We start from the raw sequence: 21,508 nt of genomic DNA, 5'->3' as shown, positions 1-21,508 counted from the left end.
AGGGACAAGACAGACAGGCAGCCCCAGGCTAGAGGGTCAGAGTGGGAGTTGGACCTTTACCAACAGGAGTCTGACTATGCCTTCCCCTTTGTCAGAGGTGCTGTCCCTCTGTAGGTCACATTTTGTTTTCTGAAAGAATGTAAATTGGGAAACCCAACAGACAGTAAGAATATTTGCTGCGGTTTGCAAACACCTGCAAAGATTCACCCGTTGAGATTTGTCGTAATACTTGGCTTTTGGATAAGCTTTTGGAATCTGGGGTGCAGCCTTCGGAATCCGGCCAGCAGATATGGCCTCCTTGTCACTTAGGACCAGCTGTGCCCCTGCTTTTTACAGTGAGGCCGCAGGACAGCCAGGGCCCGTGACTTTGAGTTCCACGTGGAAGCTTTCATCCTACTGCCTTACTCATGGAAATGTAGACACCTGTAGGCCCGTGCTTCTCAAGACTCGCTTCCTAGGGAGAGTATCTCCGTTACCTTTACAACATAATGCGTGTGTGCTACACGCATACAGCGCCTTGTGTATAAGTTGCTAAAAGGAGAAAAATGGGTTCATTTCCATCATACCTTTATATTAGCTCTGTGAGCAGCTGGGAATTTGATCGTGCTGCTCTCGTTCAAATATACATTTTATAAATCTTCGTTCACCATTTAGGACACCAACCCTTAAAGAACCAGACATATCACTTTTTATCAGTGAGCTCCAAATGTTTTTTGACCGCAAATCCCCATCAGTGAAGAATTACGGGAACTTCCCAATATGTATATTTTTAATCTGCCTATCTACGTATGTATCCGCAAATATGCATATATACATGTACACATACTATTTTATCAATGCAAAGTGTGTGTGTTATAAAACCCGTGCCCTGATAGACATCTTTAAAGGGTGAAGCAAAACTACCAGAAGTCCTACTAATGTTCCCATTTTGTCTGGGGTGAGTGGGCCCACTGTGGAGACCACCGTGGTAGAAAATTATCAGGCTTTCACTTCATAGCAACATGGCATCTGACACGCCGGGGGTGTGTTTGTTTGGAGAATCTAAACTGTAAGTGTTCATTCCAGAGTAGTAACGTTTTTTTAGTTCGTAATTCTTCAGTTGGTGAATAACTGATCGTTAATTAAGTGGTCGTCTTGCCCTCGAGTGTTGGCCTCTGCTGAAACACCCCCCAGTCCGTTAGGGAAGGAAGCAGGGGTGTGTCAGGCACAGGCTGCTTTCTCAGAAACACAGTAATTAGATGGTGGGGGTTGATTTCCTTTTACCTCATGTGAGCTATTTCAGAAGTATCTCCCGTAGGACTGACCACAGGTTGAATTTCTTCAGGTGAATTGCAGGTTTCAGATGACTTGAAGGGGGTTTTAGAGCCACGTGATGTGCAGTGCAGGTGGCCAGCTGAGGAAGTAGGAGTAGCCCAGACGCGTGTTTGGAAATGAGAAGAGGGAACGGGGACTGGAGGTCGTTCTTAAGCCCCTCATTTGGGATTGTTTGGCTGCCTGATCCAGAGCTCTACCTGTTAAACCTTAACGGCACCCTTTGAAAACCAGTTCACACGAGATGGCACCAGCCGCCACTCTTGCCTTGAAGATGGCGGCAGTGGCCCTCGCTGATCAGATGTTGGCTGACACAATGGCTGCTTGGCCGCACGGAACTGGCAAAGGCTTCTGGTTCATGTGATTCTCTGGCGATTCTCTGTCCTTAGGAACGGGGTCGGGTGGGAGAGAGAGCACGTGTTTACGCTGTAATGTGTGTTAAGCGGTCGCCACCTCACGGGGTGCCTTCAATTTTCTCAATGGTCTTTTAGGAAGAGCCAGTGAAGTGGAGGTGAGAAGCGAAATTGTGGAGAATGTGGGGGAAAAAGGAATGTTGCAGAATACTGAGCAAGAACGACACACAGAGGACCCAGCACGGGAGCGTGCGGACACAGAGGTGTTCCATGCCGGCGGAAATGCCGAGGACCAGAAAGCCTCTGAAGACAGGGCCTCCTCACTGGGAGTCTTAGCAGATGAGGAACCCAGAGTTCCAAACCAGAGTCTAGAGAATGCTTCCTTTCTTGAAAACACGGAGCAGGTTGAGTCCACACCAGACGACAGGACTGGGGCTTCTCTTGAGCGGTCCGACTGCTTGGGTGAATTAGATGGTGAAATCCCAGGTCCTGTGACTCAGCAGGACAGTTACAATGCCTTGGATATCAACAGCCAACGTAAAGAATCTGCAGAAACACAGGAAGATTTGAAAATCGTGGGAGAGGGTAGCACAGAGCCATGTCAAGAATTGGCATCTCCACAAACACCTGAAATTGGAGAGCTGGGCAGTGTAGACATGGGGGAGCGAGGTGGGAGCCCCACAGAGGGTGTGGTGGAGGCAGGGCCAAGGGGGCTTGGGGAGCAGGTGGGCACAGTAGCCTCCAGACCTCCGAGGTATAACAGTGACACCGTGAGTGATGATGAAAAGTACGCGGTAGATGTCCCCACCGAGTTGGACCCGAGCTCAGGGCATGACCTAGAGAAAGAGCCCGCCACGCAGGAAGTTGCTGAGCCCAGGGAGCTCCCAGTTCAGAGCACAGCAGTAGGTGAGGAGAGTGATGAAAAGGAGGACCAGGAAAGGGGGCCGAGGGATGAGAAACCGATCCAGACGGAAGTGCGGAACGTGCCTTGTTGTCCAGCAGCCGAAAGCAGTCCTCAGGGAACAACGGATGTAGGTGTGGCAGACACAGAAAGCGAGCCCCCAGATACGAAAGAAGCCGAGGAAGAAAAGAATGACCAACAGGGAGAGGCACTGGATTCATCCCAGAAGAAGACGAAGAACAAGAAGAAGAAAAACAAGAAGAAAAAACCACTGGCGCCTATGGAGACCCTGAAAGATGTTAAGAAAGAGTCAACATTTCAGAACCCAGACTTCAGTGAAGTTAAGGAAGAAGAGCAGGTAAAATCTACTGACGAAAAACCCGTTGCAGAAGCACAAGATGAGGTCACTGAAAGCCCAGAAAAGGAGAGTGTAGCAGGAAGCAGTGAAAATGTTGATGGTCCAGAAAATCCTAAAATTGAGTCGGATGAAAAACTTAACCAAGAAGATGAGGACGGAAACACTAAAGCGGGGAAAGAAGCAGCCGATGGCGACACATCGGGGTCGGGAGATGACACAGCCCAGTCATCAGGCGCCTTGAAGGAGCCAGATGAAGCCATTCTAAAAGATGGCGCTGAACAAGACGGCGCCACCCGCAGCATTCCAGAACCAGGGAGTCCAGAAGCGTCCGGCGGCACCCTGCTGGAGAATGAAAGCCCCCTCGAGGACATCGACGACGCGTCTCACACGGGAAGCACAGAGCCGCAGGAGATGACAGAATGTGCCGGTCAGGTAGCCCGGAAGGTTGTAGAGGATGAGGATGACCTAGCACCCGCAGGAGAGCCGGGAGCCTCCGATTCAGAAAGCAAAGACCAGCCGAGAGGCGGAAGCGAGAGGGGCAAAAGCAAAGAGGACTGCACCCTGTCGTAAGTGGAGTTGAGGCTGGCTGTGGAGGGGCCAAGGACTGCACAGTAGGTCCAGCTGTCAGAGGCTCATCTGCTCTTAACACTGGCGAGGCTCCTAAAACGTCCCCCGTTGATTCAGACGCACCATGTGACAGTCAGCCACCGAGCTGTCTACCACGTTGAGTTATAGACTGTTACTTGGGGGTGGATACTTCCTCGCGAAGCCTGTCACCCCGATTAGAAAGAAAGACACGCTTGTAATCAGTATGCGTTCCAACTGAGAGCACTCCAGTAGTGTCTCTCATAACACTTCGTATTTCTGCTTAAATTCCACCTGAAGCTATTTAGCACTTGCCTTAGGCTGATACTCGTGACCAAATCTGTCGGCATACAGTCGACCAAATGGCATTCTGAGACTTCCATATTGTAAGTACAGTGATATTTAAATTGATTTGTCGCTTTCAAACGTGTGCTTTCATACTTGATTTTGATGTGTACGTTATGACCTATGAGGTATTTTATTTTAAAAGGAAATAAACGGCCAAATAGCGTATAGGTCACTGAGTGATAAGATTTGCACCTTAGGACAGTAATGCATCATGTTAGGGATAAGAAAGCACTGGGAGATCTCCCTTCCCTTTACCGCGTTTAAATATTTTATCTCAAACCAATCACCTTTTGATCTCATTGTTAATGATACCTGAATTTGTTTTTGTAGATTTTGACCTCACTCTGTGCTGATCATGTACCAAAGCCATTTTATACAAAGATTTTTTTTTTTTTAATTTGTTTCTGGAAGAGACGTACATTGAAATTGTATTTCCTAATGCGGTATTGGGGGGGGGACCATTTCTAAAATTTTTTAGGTTTTCTTAACCTTAAAATTACTTCTCTTTCTATTTGTCTAAGTGTTACTCAATCCAAAAGGTGACCGTTTTTGTGCAAACTGCTCATTGGACTGTAACAGGATATTTTAAATAGAGAATCACTTTTGGTGTTTTGGTATAAATATTTTCCTTTGCTGTTTCTCATATATTCTTATTGGAAAATTCTTGATTTGACCTTCCTGAAGGAAATCTATCTTTTCTATACAAGGAAGCCTCTTAAAAAGTAATTGTAAAGTTAAATAAAAAATATTGTGAAATGTTAAAATTACAAAGGACTGTACATGATGAATGCTGTTGACACTTTATGAGATTATATGAATTCATGTCACTGTTACAAGATATAATTGAGTGCAAAAAAAAAAGACCAGAACCTCAATAAAATTTGAGGCAAGTGTGTTATTATGTAACTGAAATAAAAAAAACGAACATTTTATAATTTGACAAGCCTGTGACTCCAGTCTTTGGCCTACTTGAATTCTGACTGCCTAAATATGGTCTTAAAAGTAGTACCTACTTCTGGACTGGCTGATTCCCAGTCGGCCTTGTGTGAAGGACTCATGCTTGATGCTCTTTGTCAGTAACGAATCAACTTCTCTCCGGGCCCCTAGGCCAGGGCCAGTGTTGGACCTTCCTGGGGAGAATTGAGAAGATCTTCCCTCATAGACTCCCCTGTGATCTGTGAGTCTGGTGAGGAACCCCATTCTGTTAAGAACGCTCTCCATTCTGTTACTGTGTTGACCCATCCCAACACTTAGAATGTTTTGAAGAATATGGTGGAAATAAACATTGACTCTTCCTGTGTAAGTATCCTGAAGTCGGGGACTGATAAGCCCTCTCCACCTGTGCCAGCTACGTGGACAAATACAAGGCCTGCCAGAGACTCAAGTCCAAGGGCTGCAAAGAACTTGAAAGGGGGTCGGCGGCTGCCTGTAACTTCAGCAAAGCCGCATCCACCCTGGAATGCACGTTTGCGAGCAGTTCTCATTCCTACTTCCAAAGGCCCCTGGGGAGGTGATTCGACAACCAAACTCACTAAATGGTGAGATCATCCAACCATTTTAAGGGCTTTCTTGCCTCTGTTACTCAACAGCATATGTAAGGGCACTGTGCCGTGCTTCATACCCCTCAGACCAGCTGTCCAGGGGTCTCGATCATCCACTCACTCATTTAAGTAATGGACTTTTTGATCACTTCATATCCGGAAGCACTGTGCCGGTAGACAGGCAGATAGGAACCAGCTCCTAGTGGACAGGGACAGCTGAGAATCAGCAAGTGAGCCAAGAAAGAAGAAAGGGATTCTGAACAGCCAACCCATTTCTTGATAATCTAAGAGCCCTCAGTGTGAACATCAGTGACCCTGCTCCAAGGGGGAAATGACATTGTGGCACAGCGATTGATGTCCACAGGAAGGCCCTTAAAATTACCAAGAAATCGTTACCGCAGGTATATTCAGGTCAGGAATGCACAGAGGCATATGAGGCAATTTGGAAAGATTCCGAGTCAAAAGATTGACTCAGAAAAGAATGGAAAGTCTACCTGTCAGCCCCACCCCCAGAGCAACCCAGGCCCCTGAGATTTCAGTATGATCCAGAACAGGGGAAAGCGCTGATCACTGATACCTTAAATCAAAAAACGAGAATATTTACCAGCCCCGAACCAGAACATACCACTGTATATAAAATGGAACTCTTCCTTCAAAAGCATAATTAAGTGTAATTATGAGTATATACAGAAAACAGGGAAAGGTAACAGAATTTTGAATTATGGGCTATTACGATAGAGGCTGAGAATCAATAAATTTTTTTTCAAGAGTTTTTAGGAATGAGATGTAGTGCCCTGAGTTTTGGTGAACAGAAAACCTGAACATTTACGTTTCCACGGTCACGAGGACCCTGGAGTGTTGGTTCTGGGAGTTCACACAGATAGACTCCTCTCCTAGGAGACCACCTTGTACAGCACGCCATCGAAACAAGGAACACCTCAGGGAGATTCGTTCCCAACGTCCAGGCTCCGGAAGGAGAGGAAGGGGTGTTCGTGCCTGTGTTATGTTAGACTATATGCTTATTCAGTGTGATGATTGTATATAGCGAAAGCTGTGTCTTTTAGGAGCAAGGCTTTCACTCACTCCTTCCTTTTCATTCTATCCACTGTGCCTTTTACAGCAAGGCTTACATTTTTTTCAAGATGTGAATGACCTCGGTGGTGGCTGATGTATACAGTTCCCATCTGTACAGACTTCTTGGGCCTGTAAACACGGGGAAAGACCTTTCCCTGTTCTGCCTTTTGCCGGAAGGAGAGGCTCTCTTGGAGGGGCCAGGGGGAGGCTGGCCCCAGGGACGGTGAAAACTGTCCATGTGGCTTATAGTCCCAACTAAGTCAGTACGAGGCAGGAGTGGTCTGGGAGACCTCGGCCTCCTGCTCACTCCCTTTGCAAGTGTAGAGGGGAGGTGGCTTGTCCTCTGCTGTGGGGAGAGGAGGCCTGACGCCCACGACAGCTGAAATTAATCCCCACAAGGGAAATTACGCTCCCGGTCGTGTATCATTATCCCCCCCTGCCACCCCGTCTTCGTTTGCTCTCTGAAAATGGAATCGGAACCCGCTCTCTTGAGCTGTGGGCCAGATCCAGGCAAAGCAGCACAGAGGAGGGCGGCTCGGGGACAGTGGTGGCTGCCTGTGGTTGACAAGGCTGTACCTGGGCAGATGGGGTGATGATGTGCAGGCCAGAAGAGTGACCAAGGAGAACAGGGGTTCAGAGACTTCGGGAGCGCTCTCCACTGGCCGCCCCCTGTCCCGAGACCTTGTCACTCTGAGTGTTTCTCATTTCACGGGTCTCTTAACTTGTGTACCGGAGAGCTTATTGGAGTTGAATAGAAAAACCCGGCTTTTTTTTTCAAAACTTGAGACCTTTTAACAGCCAACTCACTTTGACTTCTCCGTTTAAGAGAAAAGTCTGAAGGTGAAACACCGTGACGTCATTTTCTTTGATGCCTCGTTTCTAAAAGCTGCAGTTGTGGTCTTGAAATGAATGGTTTACGTCTATTTGTAACTGAGTACTATGGGCCAACGATGAGCAGTGACACTTGGTAAATACAGGGTAAAGGTGGGCGTGCGGTACTCTGGTTAAGGATTCCGGTAAGCATACCGACGATGCCCCACCGTGCAGTCAACAAACCAGGCTTGGTTTTTAAACCTGCAAAAAAAAAACAAAACTGTGGAACTGCCAAAAGCTGTTTCGTCTTCTTCATACCAAATTAATTTGCACCTTTCTCTCTTCCGTTCTCTTCGAACAATTTAGTTTTTAAACTTCCTCTCCAATTCTGCTTCCAAACTTTTCTTCCTTGAAAGTTTACTTCTCTGTTTCCATATTCTCGCCGTAAGAGTGAAGGTCACGTTACCCTTATTTTCTGTTGGCTGGTGCTATTGTTAACATCTTAACCTTGGTTTTGTACTTGCTACCCAGGATATTTGGAGTCTTCTAATAGAAAGAAATATCGTAATAAAAGCGCACAATACGTAGGTGAGCTTTAAGATCATGTTCAAGTATATCCAGTGCCTCTTACGATGCCTACGGGTTTTGTATATAGACCATAAGATAAAAAGTAATAAGTAATATTGGACGAAGAGCTGAGTTTACATTTCATTTCAGCGTTGGGTGGGCTTGCGGAATAGAAAGCATAAGATATCAGAAGCAATTTGATTATGCACGTTAAAATGGAATCCAGAAGATCATAAATTTATGGTTGACATTTCTGGTTTCAGCTCTTTTGTAATTGAAAATAACAACTTGGGGTGTTTGGAAAAACAACTTAGAGAAAGCGTGTAACTTGGGCAACCATGTGAGATAGGTGGGTTTTTTTTTTAGATGCAAACAAATTGCATTTTATACAGATTATTTCCTTTTCACGTGGTGAGTCAGAGCTGCGCAGTGTGAGAGCAGTGTCCCCTCGGGAGTAAGAGTCTGGGGCCAGGAGTCGGGCTCCGACACCGAGGTCCCGGTTTAGATCTGGAACCACAGAGGAGGCCTCGGTGAGGGGTGTGGCCCTGAGGACAGTTCTTAGCTGTTCTGGGCCGCGGGTGCTCACCTGTAGAAGAGGGATGGAGTATTGAGGCACACCCGTGGGGCTTTGCGGGTGAAGGCACACCTGCTCGAGCCGAGCGGGGACACAGTGACCGTGCAGGACCCATTAGCATCACTGTCACCATCGCACCATCCTGATTTGTCCTTTAAAGTGGTGTAGGGTTTTGCCCAAACCCAGCCCTTGGTCTCCTCCTCTGTATTCAAGATCGTATTCCTCAACGCCCCTTCAAAGAAATGGTTGGGGATGGATCCTGAGATGCTTCTGTCTGGGGTGGGGGAGGGTGACGGGGACCTGGAGCGTTACCGCGTCTGTCTCGAGACCGTATCCGCTCTTGACGAGCGGGTTAGCAGACTTAAGGTTCGTGGACGTGTAGTCAGAGCTCTGACACTGGTGGGCCTGTGAGAGAAAAGAGAGGAAGAAATTCTCCTGGGATATAAACTCGGAAAGTCAAGGACAATGAAAATGCCACTGACGTGAACCACGATGCCCAGTGCGTTTGTACCTTGCTAATGATGTTAAACCATGAAGCCTGTGAGATCTTGTGTTGCAGTGTGGTTACTCTTGCATGTTAACCCCAAGTAGAAGATTAGCCTGTTTGCATGCAGCCGGATGCTACCCATGATGACATAAGCATGTTGTAGGAGGTTGACCCAACTCAACCTCCCTCGGCTGACGTCCTCCCCAGTCCTGTCTGTGGCCTCATTCGCTGTGGTACGTGCATAATACCTTCATCATTCGTTTCACTAACCTCAATGCTCATTCTTCGGTGTAGCGATCTGCTGAAAGGTGCGCTCCGCGGATCCACCTCAACCTGTGTCTTTTTGGTTTCTTTAGATATTAGGTTGAAAAAGCTTGTTGATGAACGGGAATGCTTATTGGAACAGGTAACAATCTTTTTATTACTTTATGCACTCTGCGGGGGCAGGGGGGGGGGGGCCCGGGCACCTGAACGTCTCCCTTCGTCGGGAAAACCCTAGCACGTCATGTCTGCAGATGACCAAGCCAACCTGTGTTCTTGCTATTTTTATCCAAGTAGGGCATCCTAGGTCATGCGAGGTGTAGAGAGGACGTCCCCAAAGACTCAAGGCCACAGAACTGAATTTGGGATGCTCCATGCAAATTGCTACTTAAAATAAATATTTATGTGAAGAGCCTAGATTAGCCATTGAGGCAACGAGGCAAGAGCTCTACTGAGTCACCCCAGACACCACTTCTCTCACTTCCGCCGGCTCAGAGAAGTCGGTTTTGGGATCTCTGGGCGATCACCACCCCTTTCCGGCAGATGTTCTCTCGTTCCAGCCGATCAAAGTTGTTTTAATTGGGGTTTACCTTCATGGCTCTCTTCCACCCCCGGAAACACTAACCAGCTGTCCCATTTGGTCTTTTTTGTATGCAGCATAGTTCTCAAACCCTGCCACAGTCCCTTTCTAAGGAAACTCAGTTCCGTTTTCCTTCATGAGCGCAATCAAAGGTATTTTTGCCTTACTTGTGACAATTCTCTTGAAGAGTTCCCTCAAAATCGGGGAAAGCGCTCAATGTGGTGGCAGCATTGAGGTTCCTTTGATCTTTTAAGAACGTGTATCCATCGCGATTCCGTACTTATTTTCTCAGAGCAGAGAGCGCCAACGGTCAGTATGGGGCGGGGGGTCTGATTTGCTGGTGCTGGTCGCTCGGGGAGGCGGGGTCCCCCAGGTCCCCGGGGGATGGAGGTTAACAGCACAAGGGCTGGGAGACTCCCCTAGACACCGTAACTTTCTGCAGTCCCGGCTGCTGACTGCATTTCCGGCTCTACCTGGCTCTCCCCGGGGAGAGGAGAGCTCTGCAGGGGCCAGCTCCTTGAAGGTGGCACCCCTGCACCTTGACCGGGCTCTGTGCGCGACCATACGGTTCTGCTGGCGACACGATGACAGTATTTCTGTGCCTGGGGGCATCCAGAAGGTCCTTCCTGGCTTCTTAGTGAATAAAGAAAAGGCGACCCGGCACATCGACTTCCTAACCCTTAGATAAACACTTCAAGTGTTTTATGTACCATCTCCTCCTGAACTCAAGAGGAATTTCAAACTTAGAGATAACCTTTCACCCCAAGTTACAAAATAACGTATGTCTGATATTGTAAACCTAATTCCATTTTCACCCATTATGCCATCACTTTCTGAGAAAAGCACTACCCGGCCAAAGTTTTTCATTGACTTGGTTTGGTTATTAGAGAGGAGAGACTCCCTACTACAGGTGGCTGGTAGATTATAACCTCTTAGTACGTTTTTCTGGTACCTCGTCACGTAACCCCTGCTCTTTGGCACCTTGCAGACGCACGGAATAACTCCAGAGCAACACCTGATTGTATTTGTGGGGTATTGTGTCTTTACACTCTGCTTCCTTCCTGATAGGCGCTAAGCTCAGCTTTTCAGTCTCCTTGGGAATAGAGAAATTCACCTATTTTGTCGGTGGGTGTTTTCAGATTAAGAAACTCAAAAGGCAGCTGGAAGAGGGACAGAAGAATGGCAGGTTAGACGACCTGCGTCCTGGAGACGACATCTTAGAAAACGGGACAGACGTGCATGTAATGGACCTACAAAGTAAGTGTCAACCCTTGTGTAGAAGTGAATGCTTCACGTGTCCTGTTTTTATCATATTTGTGCTGGAAGAGAAAAACCATCCTCGCAAAAAAAGCCCGGTGTCCCCCTGGGCTGCCCCCAAACCGTTGAGCACAAGAGTGCAAAGAAGTTTCTGTGTGGGATTGAACAAGGATGGGCAGGTGGGTGGAGCAAGGATGTTTCTGTCTGAGCCTAAAGAGTAGAACAGGTGCGCCAACATAGCACCAGGTGGCGCCCCGTGAGAAACCATATTTCCTACGCTGGATACAACTGCCTTTTTTTTTTTTTTTTTTTTAACGTTTATTTATTTTCAAGAGACAGAGACGGAGCGTGAACAGGGGAGGGGCAGAGAGAGAGGGAGACACAGAATCCGAAGCAGGCTCCAGGTTCTGAGCTGTCAGCACAGCTTGAACCCACGAACCCCGAGATCATGACCTGAGCCGAAGCCAGCCGCTTAACCGACTGAGCCACCCAGGCGCCCTGATATAACTGCCTTTTGATCAGCCTGTTGTATGGAAAAATTCAAAGGCGTTTTTCTATACACGTAAACCAGAAAGAAGCTTAAAGGAGATAAAATGACTCCCAGTCTCCCCCGCCCCCCGTGTGCCCCACCCCTACCATTTCTCTGTCCTCTGTGCTCCTGCCTGGCACTTGCCATCCTGGGCTCCTGGAGAACCCGTGCCTTCTCCTGTCTCAGCCCCACCAGGTGTGGGGCCACAGGCCAGGACTTAACAGATTTGCATGCCGGTTCCTAAGGAAGGGCTTGGTTCCCAGTAACTATTGTTTCAACACTTTAAAAAGCCCGAAGAGCTTAACACGTGTTCCTTCTCTCTCACCCTTTAGGGGATGCCAACAGACAGATCAGCGACCTCAAATTTAAACTTGCAAAGTCTGAGCAAGAGATAACAGCATTAGAACAAAATGTACGTGCACACTTTTAAGCAATATTGGGCAGAGTGACAGTGATGATTAAGCAGGTTGTACTTGCTAGAGCTCGCTCAGAAAGGCTGAGCACCAAGAGGCGCAGACAGATTTCTAGAACCAAAAAAGGTCCTCCGTGTATTTCCTGCAGAGAGAGAGTAGGGAAGGGAAGATCACTATTAGGATTCGGGCTGTTGTAACGGATACTAACCCTTTATAAACAGTGCTTGGTTGTAGAAAATCACTAAAGCGGCTGGGAAGTTTTTAAAGCTTGTTCTTTAAACATAATTTATTTAATATTAAAACACTTCACGCAGCGACATTCCTCTTGCCTGGATTTTTCCGTCTTTCTCTCCCAACCAGGTGGCTCTCTCTGGTTCCTAGATTTGGGGTATTCATTGCCTCCAGCATGCTGGGCAAATTTGGGGCAAACTGCGTCCTAACCAAAGGGAGAGTTAAAAATGGTACTCTCTCCCCCTGAGTTATGGGTCTGCGTGGCTCGAACTCTGGGGAATGTTTGAGGACAGAGAAGTGAGAATGGCATCCCACGGAAGGAGTTTAGGAAGCATGCTGTGGCCTCTGTGGACCGAGGGTCTCCGCTGGGCCGTGGCTGCTTCTGTCTCTCGCCGCAGACCTGGCTGGGGACTGCCATCCCAAAGCCTCCGACTCCTCCCCCCCGGCTATTTCCTGGGCTTTCCTTCTCCCCTGCCACCTCCACACCATGCCACCCCAGGAGACACTGGACCAGAGCTGAGGTCCTTTGCCTAAGCATCGTGCTGCATCGACCTGCCTTCTCCAGCAGGATGGCCCCAAGCAGGGAAGGAGACAGCAGCACTGTGGGAGCCACCCTTCTGGACCAGGGGTCAGAGAGGGAATGAGGCCCTAGCAGGTGTCAGCAGGGGGGTGCTCCGAACAGCTTGCTTGGCTGGAACCTACACGATAGCCCAACATGCTAGATCATACGTTTGCATTGTCTGTCCCCCCCTCCATTCCCTAAGCCACACCCCTTGGTCTCACATGTGATAAAGCAACTGGAGAAAGAAAACAGGCCTATGAATTTATACATACGGTGTTTCCCTTCCTTTTAGGTAATAAGGTTAGAGAGTCAAGTATCACGTTATAAATCGGCGGCCGAAAACGCCGAAAAGATAGAAGATGAACTTAAGGCTGAAAAGCGGAAACTCCAAAGAGAGGTAAATTTTCTAGGCTGTTTCCCGGGAGGGCGGGACAATTGTCCAGCTGGCAGCGCGGGGCGGGGGGAGGGGACATCTGCCTACGTCACGGGGAGCCTGGGGCCAAATCACGGTCATCCTGGTACCACCCTCCGAGGGGCCGCCTTCTCAAGGCTGCCGCTGAGAGTCTGTCTGTCCTTCTGCCCAGCCGCCTACAGACGAGCTTCTCTCGAGTTCTTTGTGTCTTTGATTTTCTACGACTTCACCCCAGTGTGCTGTGTGCAGGCTTCTTGCTGTTTGTTCTGCTGGCTCAAGGGCGTGTGGTGTTTCCTGCATCCGTGAAGCCTATTTTCTTTTTGCTTTTTTTTTTTCTTTTACATTTATTTCCTTTTGAGAGAGTCAGAGCACAGTGGGGAGGGGCAGAGAGAGAAGGAGACACAGAAGCTGAAGCAGGCTCCAGGCTCCGAGCAGGTGTTCGGCACAGAGCCCCATGTGGGGCTCCAACCCCCACAAACCGTGAGATCATGACCTGAGCGGAAGTCACTCAACCGACTGAGCCACCCGGGTGCCCCCAGGAAGTCTTTTTTTCTAAGTCAAGTACGGAAAGTTTGCAACCATGACCTCCTTAAGTATTCCTCTTCCCTGGTGTGTCCGCTCCCCCGCGGGGGTTCCAACCCGAGGCCAAGGCCGGCTGGCGGACCGTCCCTGCAGCCCGCGCATTTCTTAGCCACCTGACCTTGTACTTCCCACTTCCTGGCTGCGCTGGTGACGAATCTTCCCGTTCACCTTTTCTGGTTTTAAGGTGTATTCATTCCTGATGCTTTGCTGTTGTGTGGTCACATGTGGTCCTGCTTCTTTGTTAACTGTATCCTTATTTCTTTAAAGATGTCATACACGGGGTTGGGGGGGAGGTTCAGTCAACTGAGCGTCTGACTTCGGCTCGGGTCATGATCTCACGGTTCATGAGTTCGAGCCCTGCATCAGGCTCACTGCTTTCAGTGCAGAGCCTGCTTTGGATCCTCTGTCCCTCTCTCTCTCTCTGCCCCTCCTCCGCTCATGCGTGCGCTCTCTCTCTCTCTCTCTCTCTCTCTCCCAAAAATACACATTAAAAACAAAGATGTCACACACAGCTGTTCCGTTTTCCACGTCTGAGGATGGATTCGTGTCTTTGAGGGCCTGACCCTGTGGTTTCTTGCTTCTGCTGGTCAGATGGCTTGTCCTTCGTGCGTTGGGTGTCTTGTGAATCTATGCTTGATCGGCATTTGTAGGAACACCCCAGGCCAGACTTGGGGAAATTTCTTGCCGAGAGGGCTTGCCTCTGCCTCTGCCCTTGCCGGTGAGAGGGGACGCAGAGGGGGCTAACCTCGGGACCCCGGCCCCCCGCCCTGGAGGTTTTGGATCAGAAGTAGGGCTCCACACCCTGTTCCCACAACGCGTGTCTGCACGACCGCGTGGCTGCTGTACCCGCTCCCCCGCCCCCACCTTAGGCCACCTGCACCTGCCTGCTGGTCCACGTGGCTCCCTGCTGTTGGGGCTTCCGTCTGACTCCCAGTCTCTGCGGCCCTGGCTCCAGGACAGACCGCCTTGGCCTCAGGCGTTCCTTTCTGGTTGCAGAAGCCTTGCTGCCCAGGCTGTGGGGACCGACTCCCGCAGCCGGCCTGGGCCCCACTCTTCTTTCTCTGCCTCCCTTACCTTTTGTGAGACCCTCAGGACTCCCAAGACCGTGTCATAGGAGTCTGGGGCCAAGTTGTTCCAGAGGATGACTGTTGCCTAGTGACTCACGAGGCCAGAGTCTTGTCCTTTGTGTTACTTAAGGAATCGTTCAGAAAAATACGTCCACGCACACATGCGTACGTATGTACCTCGAGGACCTCAGTGGGTCCGGGCTACGACCGCGTTTCCCAGTAGGATGGAATCTGGGCGACCCTTTTACGTTTGGGGGAAGCGGGGTTCCTCAGAGCGGCCTTTCCTCTTTGTTTGCAGCTGCGCTGCGCGTTGGACAAAACCGAAGAGCTTGAGGTGAGCAACGGCCACTTAGTGAAGCGTCTGGAGAAGATGAAAGCAAACAGGAGTGCGCTGCTGTCCCAGCAGTGAGCACCAGCCTTGCACACGAGCCTGGGCGGCGGACGGCGAGCGCTGTTTCGCGGGCTTGCCTCTGTCGCCATCCGGGATTGCTGCTTCCTCCCCTGCTTCTGAGAAGGCCCGCCCGCCGGGCACTCGGCTCCCCTGCTCGCCCGCGGGAGCCCCCCGCGGCCACCAGATGCCTCTGTCTGCGGCCCCCGCCCCCCCTACCCCCCCCCCCCCCCGGCGGGGCCGCCTCTCCGAACCTGCAGGTCATTTTAACGAGCACATCGGGCCCACGGGAGCTCCGGGCTCCCACTGAACGTGGCAGTCGAAGTAAAGGCTAAACTGGGACTTGGGTTTTCTTTTCCTGTGTCTTGCTGAAAATTGAGGGGAAATGTCACGGTGTCGGGACTTCCTTTGGGGGCACAATCTACAAATGTGAGCGACTTCAGTAGTATCTCTTAGTCTACGCTTTTCGTACACAAAACACTGTGGAACCACAAGCCATTACCAAGCAAAACTCTTCTCACTCGAAACAAGGGGATGGTCTAGAAGTAAAAGTGACCTTAAGAAGACTCTTCACAGGCAACAAATGAAGCTTTTCTAAGGGATTTTTGCATCGGTTCAATCATAAATGGGATACTTTTTTCCAGGGTAATTAGGCAATAGCTCCACCAAAAAATGACAGCTTTCCATTTGCATTGTTTAATCCTTATATTTGGAATTGAAGTTGTTAACTTCTTTTAAAGAATGTACTGTTAGAAAAATTAAAACATGAAATGTTGAAAGACTTTAGCCATGTGGTTTGTGTTTTTTTTTTTCTTCCCACTGAGAAAGAAGATCTTTATTTCATATTAATTGTTCTGTACACGTGGGGTCATTTTTTTAAGCCTATCAAATCAATTAATTTCTCTTGCCCTGTGGAAAAAACAAAGAGTATAGTCACAGGAATCGGAAGAGCTCACTTCCAAGAATTGGCATTCCTAGAATAAAAAATAAACTGAGGAAGTTACAGGCTAGAGACAACTGTGATTTCTTCAAGGACAGAAGTAGAGAAAGTCTGGCTACTTGCTAATTTTTAGTTACTCTGTGTATATTGCACCTGAAGTCAGCTTGGTGACGCGGGCCACCTTTTCGGGACATTAGCGAGCGCAAACCAAGGGTCACCCGAAACTATACCTTGTGTTGACCCTGGGAGAGCGCTGGTGTGGGCGATGTGGGTTGGGCGCCTACGTTTGAGAAAATGCTTCCAGCACGTTGCTGGAGGTCACGAGGGCCCGACCCCGGCACCGTCTGGGTCCAGGACCCGCAAGGTTATATTGCATCAGGGCATAAGAGGGGTTCGTGTCTCCTCGCGCCAAGGACAGCTTACAGTTCAGATCTCCTTCCTGAGCACTTCATAGATAACAATCATCCAATCCCCAGTCCACGGTTGGTGCCCACAGACCTGCTATAGCTGATGCATGTTCAGGACCAGTATTTGTACAGAAACCTCCTCTTGCGTTGATCCCGTGGAAGCTCCCAACTGTCCACAGCGACGTGGTTTTTACGTTGACCTAAGATTTGTCAGAATACGTTGGTTTTCAAAAGACTTCCGAGTTTGAAATTTTACTTAATGAGCGTTAAGCGTTCCGGGTTCTTTCAAGAATGCCATATATCAGGGTCCGGTCCAAAAACAGAAACCACCAGTAATTTGAATGGGGAAAATTTAATATAAAGAATGATCGGCCCACCGCAGGGCATCAACTCCGAAGAAAGGGTGGAAGAGAATTCTAGAGAATGTCCTGGAGCTGAGGGAGAGCACCCAAGAGAGGACAAATTAGGATTGAGACCTCACTGGAGGGCCTGGGGCCACCGCCCATGAGAGGACAGACAAGTCACAGGGCGCCGGGGGGCTGACACCAGCAGGCAGGAAACCGGGGGTCAGGACTGGGGAGCTAACTTTGCTGGAGCGTGAGCGCCTCCGGGTGGCCTGCATTGCACACCACAGGCGCTGTGAATGAGAAAGAAGCAACCAGGAGGGGGGAGCCCTGGCTTCCTGCACAGTCTCTCCAACACCCTCTTCAGACCGTAGTGGGCCAGCCGGCAAGGAAGAGATGTTTACTTCATTGTCTTATCCTCAAGGTTTCTTTTCTTTTTATGAAATTTATTGTCAAATTGGTTTCCATACAACACCCGGCGCTCATCCCAGCAGGTGCCCTCCTCGATACCCAGCACCCACCCACCCCTTCCTCCCACCCCCCTCAACCCTCAGTTCCTTCTCAGTTTTTAGGAGTCTCTTATGTTTTGGCTCCCTCCTTCTCTAACCATTTTTTTCCTTCCCCTCCCCCATGGTCTTCTGTTAAGTTTCTCAGGATCCACATAGGAGTGAAAACATATGGAATCTGTCCTTCTCTGCATGGCTTATTTCACTTAGCATCACACTCTCCACTTCCATCCACGTTGCTACAAAGGGCCATATTTCATTCCTTCTCATTGCCATGTAGTACTCCATTGTGTATGTAAACCACAATTTCTTTATCCATTCGTCACTTGGTGGACATTTCGGCTCTTTCCACAATTTGGCTATTGTTGAGAGTGCTGCTATGAACATTGAGGTACAAGTGCCCCTCTGCATCAGTACTCCTGTATCCCTTGGGGAAATTCCTAGCAGTGCTACTGCTGGGTCATAGGGTAGGGTTTTTTCTAATTTTTTGAGGATCAAGCTTTCTTCTACAACCGACATCTTTTTTTTTTTTTTTTTTAATTTTTTTTCAACGTTTATTTTTATTTTTGGGACAGAGAGAGACAGAGCATGAATGGGCGAGGGGCAGAGAGAGAGGGAGACACAGAATCAGAAACAGGCTCCAGGCTCTGAGCCATCAGCCCAGAGCCCGACGCGGGGCTCGAACTCACAGACCGCGAGATCGTGACCTGGTTGAAGTCGGACGCTTAACCGACTGCGCCACCCAGGCGCCCCTACAACCGACATCTTAATACAACTATGTTTAACCAGCAAAATATCCACATATAGAGACCACAGATAATAATAGCAAACACACACAGCACTTCCACGGGCCTGGCAGTTAGATACATATTTTCACTGAATTAATTTTCACAAAAACCCTGTGAAGCTACAGACGAAGAGGCCGGAGCCCAAGGACTGGCTGGAAGTCTCGCCACTGGTAAGAGGGGGCTTTGCCACTGGTAAGAGGGGGCTCCCTGTCTCCCCAGTCCTGGGAAGATGGTGTTTCCCAGAACTGCGGCTCCAAACAGGTCAAACCTTCCGTGTCTACCTTTCACACCCATCTTTGCAAAAAGAGCAGATCCATTTTATGCACACTTTCTAATCCAGAGGAAGATAGAACATGATTTTCAAATTTATTTCACGTAATATAGCTTCTCCTCAGATACAGCTACGGGAATTTGTTGCCGGCTTTTTTTCTTCCCGGAATTTCTCGAGCCCGCACTACTGACGCCCTGGGCGGGACGGCGCTTGGTTGCTGGGCTGCCGTCCTGGGCATCAGGAGCTGTTGAACGGCATCCCTGGCCTCTGCCCACTGGAGGCAAACGGGCTCCACCCCAAGTCGTGGTCAACAAAAATATTGCAAGCATTGCCAAGTGTCTGCCGGGGGCGTGGGGCGCCAAAGCATCCCCCATTGAGAACCACAGCTTTAAGCTGAACTAGAAAATTGGGAGAAGAAAAAAGTTGGTTGAAAACCTGGACCAGGATCCCTATTGAACGTGTCCTACAAAGTGTTTTCGTTTTTAGAAACAAAATGGCATTTGGGATGTAGAGAGACCGTTAAAAAGACATGCTAAGTGGACAATACAAATGGGTAACGTAAGTCAGATGCAATTCAGAGCCGCTGGGAGGTGTTAGTTGCCATCTCTCGTTTCTGATGTCGCATTCTGATCATCTGAAATGTAAGCTACAGAATCAAAACTTCCTGTTGATATTTTTGAAATGTTGTTATTATTCAGCAAATACGGATTTCTGCTTTGTGCAGTGCTGAGCTCTTGGGGGACAGCAGGCGGATGCCCACCTTAAGGGGGCGGTGGTCCCAAGGAAGAGAATGGCCACCCACACTGATAACCACAGAAGAGGGCGGCGTGGGATGGGGTCGGATGCCAGGTGGAGACAGCCAGGTTCAGATTTTCAAACTGGGGCATAAGCATCTGGCGTGTTTCTCCAAATGGCCAGGCCAGATGGGTGCACATGCCTGTCTGGGTATTTGGAAGTGAGAGCTGCCGTCTGTGGACCTGCCCGGCTCCCTGCACCCGTAGCCCGATCCCCAGCTCAGGGGTCGGGGACTCTGCCCTGTGTCCAAGAGCCTCCAGGCCTAGATTCCCACCCTGCTCGCAGTCTCTCGAGGACTAGGCAGCTGTCCCAAGGCCCAGCCCCACACTTGCCCCCACACTGCCTTTCTGCTGGCTGGTATGATCTCTATGTACGGTCGGTTCCTAACCCCCACTGCTTCCTCCTTTCGCCTCTCTGCCAGAATAGTCCCCATCACCACCTGCCAGGTGGCTCCTACTCTGTCCCCGAGCAGGCTCTTCGAGTCCTGAGTGGCTGAGTGTCTCCGCTTGCAGGTGCCCGTCCCCGTGGGTGGCCACCAACCTAGCCTCCAAGCTCCACAAGGACAGAAGCTCCTTTGTTCGAGACCTCACCCGACAGATCTCTTCCTTCATATCTTTTATCATGTCCTTTAATAAGCTGGTAAGTGTGTTTCTCTGAGTCCCGTGAGCCGTGTGAGCGCCCCCCAGCAAATTAACTGAACCTGAAGAGGAGGCCACTGGAGCCTCCAATCTGTAGCCGGTTGGTCAGAAGTACAGGTGACAGCCTGTGGGGGGCGGGGTGGCGGGGAGAGCCTTGTAGGACTAAACCCTTTACCTGTGGAAGCTGATGCTATCTCCAGTAGATCATGTTAGAATTCAGTTCATGCCTGCTGTGTCCCAAAATTGCTTGGTGTTTTGGGGGGGGGGGCGCCCACCTTGGCCTTGGTTCCAAGAACGCTAAAAGAACTCCCTAAATCTCAAGAGGCACGTATTCTGTATTTAGATGTGGGTGCCAGGATAAGGGGGGAGGGATCTTGAGGTTTGTGTTTGCCCCTCACCGCTAGCCTTCTGGGCCCATCACCACCGCCATGAGCACACATGGAGTCCACCCCCCCCCCTCGCTCCCCCTTGAGCTCTGCGTTTTGAAGACCGCACCCCTGTCTGGCTCTCTTCCGCTTTGAATGAAATGTTGCCCCATCCCCAATGCTGGGGTGCTGAGAGTTTCTGCCCGAGCTTGTCTTGTAAGCTACCCCAGGGCAAAGCCGCCTTGGCTTCTTGGCTCTGGCCTGCCGGGGGTTTCTCACCTGCCTCACCCAGCCTGGAATTCTGTAGAGCAGTAATTCCTCACCCGCCGTGATTTTACTAAGTGGGGCTGAAGATCGTGTGGTCTAATGTTCCCACACCGAGACATTTTCATTTATTAGTCTTAAAAACCTAGTTCTAGGGGCGCCTGGGTGGCTCAGTCGGTCGAGCGCCCGACTTCAGCTCAGGTCACGATCTCACGGTTCCTGGGTTCGAGCCCCGCATCGGGCTCTGTGCTGACAGCTCGGAGCCTGGAGCCTGCTTCGGATTCTGTGTCTCCCTCGCTCTCTGCCCCTCCCCCGCTCATGCTCCGTCTCTGTCTCTCAAAAATAAGTGTGAAAAAAAAAATTTTTAAAACCTAGTTCTAATTTGAAAAAGGAACGTAAAAAGAACAAAACAATCATCGCTCCCTCCTCCCAGTCTGTGGGGTAAAAAAAAAAAAAAAAAAAGTCTGGCTTCTGCATACCTAATATAAAACAAAAGGTCAGACCCAGAAAAGCATTTCCCAAGAGTCAGCACAGTTAAGATTTAGCAAAGTAGGGGCACCTTGGTGGCTCAGTCGGTTAAGCGGCCGACTTCAGCTCAGGTCATGATCTCACGGTCCGTGAGTTCGAGCCCCGTGTCGGGCTCTGTGCTGACCGCTCAGAGCCTGGAGCCTGTTTCAGATTCTGTGTCTCCCTCTCTCTCCCTGACCCTCCCCCGTTCATGCTTTGTCTCTCTCTGTCTCAAAAATAAATAAATGTTTAAAAAAAAAAAAAGATTTAGCAAAGTAAAACACGGGAGAATGCACCCGTGAATACATCAATGTGAAAACAAAATATGTGGGAAAAATCTGATTTAGCTGGGCAAAAACGGCCAGTCCTCATCTCAGCAAAGGTGCCTGCAGCCGCACAAATGACTCAAAGAGCCAAATCAAGACAAGAAAAAGTTTTCAGAAGGAGCTTTTAATACCTAGGAACCTGTATTAGAGGAAATCTGTGCGT

At 49.4% G+C, this 21,508-nt stretch overlaps 1 protein-coding gene across 50 annotated transcripts in view; it reads left to right on the top strand.

Annotated features, from left to right (window-relative positions):
- LRRFIP1 (LRR binding FLII interacting protein 1) overlaps positions 1–15,980 on the top strand; it is a 139,789-nt gene extending 123,809 nt beyond the window's left edge. For 40 of the 50 annotated variants that reach the window (XM_040450529.1, XM_040450527.1, XM_040450528.1 and 37 more), the window contains one exon: positions 1,803–4,799. In XM_040450529.1, coding sequence (XP_040306463.1) covers positions 1,803–3,493 — 1,691 coding nt within the window. In that variant the 3' untranslated portion in view covers positions 3,494–4,799. Of the gene's footprint in view, positions 1–1,802; positions 4,800–9,268; positions 9,319–10,892; positions 11,011–11,871; positions 11,952–13,037; positions 13,143–15,104 lie in introns of those variants that run through there. The other 10 variants (XM_040450558.1, XM_040450551.1, XM_040450554.1 and 7 more) reach the window with 1 other exon arrangement.
- Positions 15,981–21,508: the final 5,528 nt, after the last annotated feature.

Source organism: Herpailurus yagouaroundi, unplaced genomic scaffold (genome assembly GCF_014898765.1).
Source record: "Herpailurus yagouaroundi ecotype Mexico unplaced genomic scaffold, PumYag 202, whole genome shotgun sequence".
NCBI classification, from domain to species: Eukaryota; Metazoa; Chordata; class Mammalia; order Carnivora; family Felidae; genus Herpailurus; species Herpailurus yagouaroundi.
This window is presented reverse-complemented; position numbering and strand designations above follow the sequence as displayed.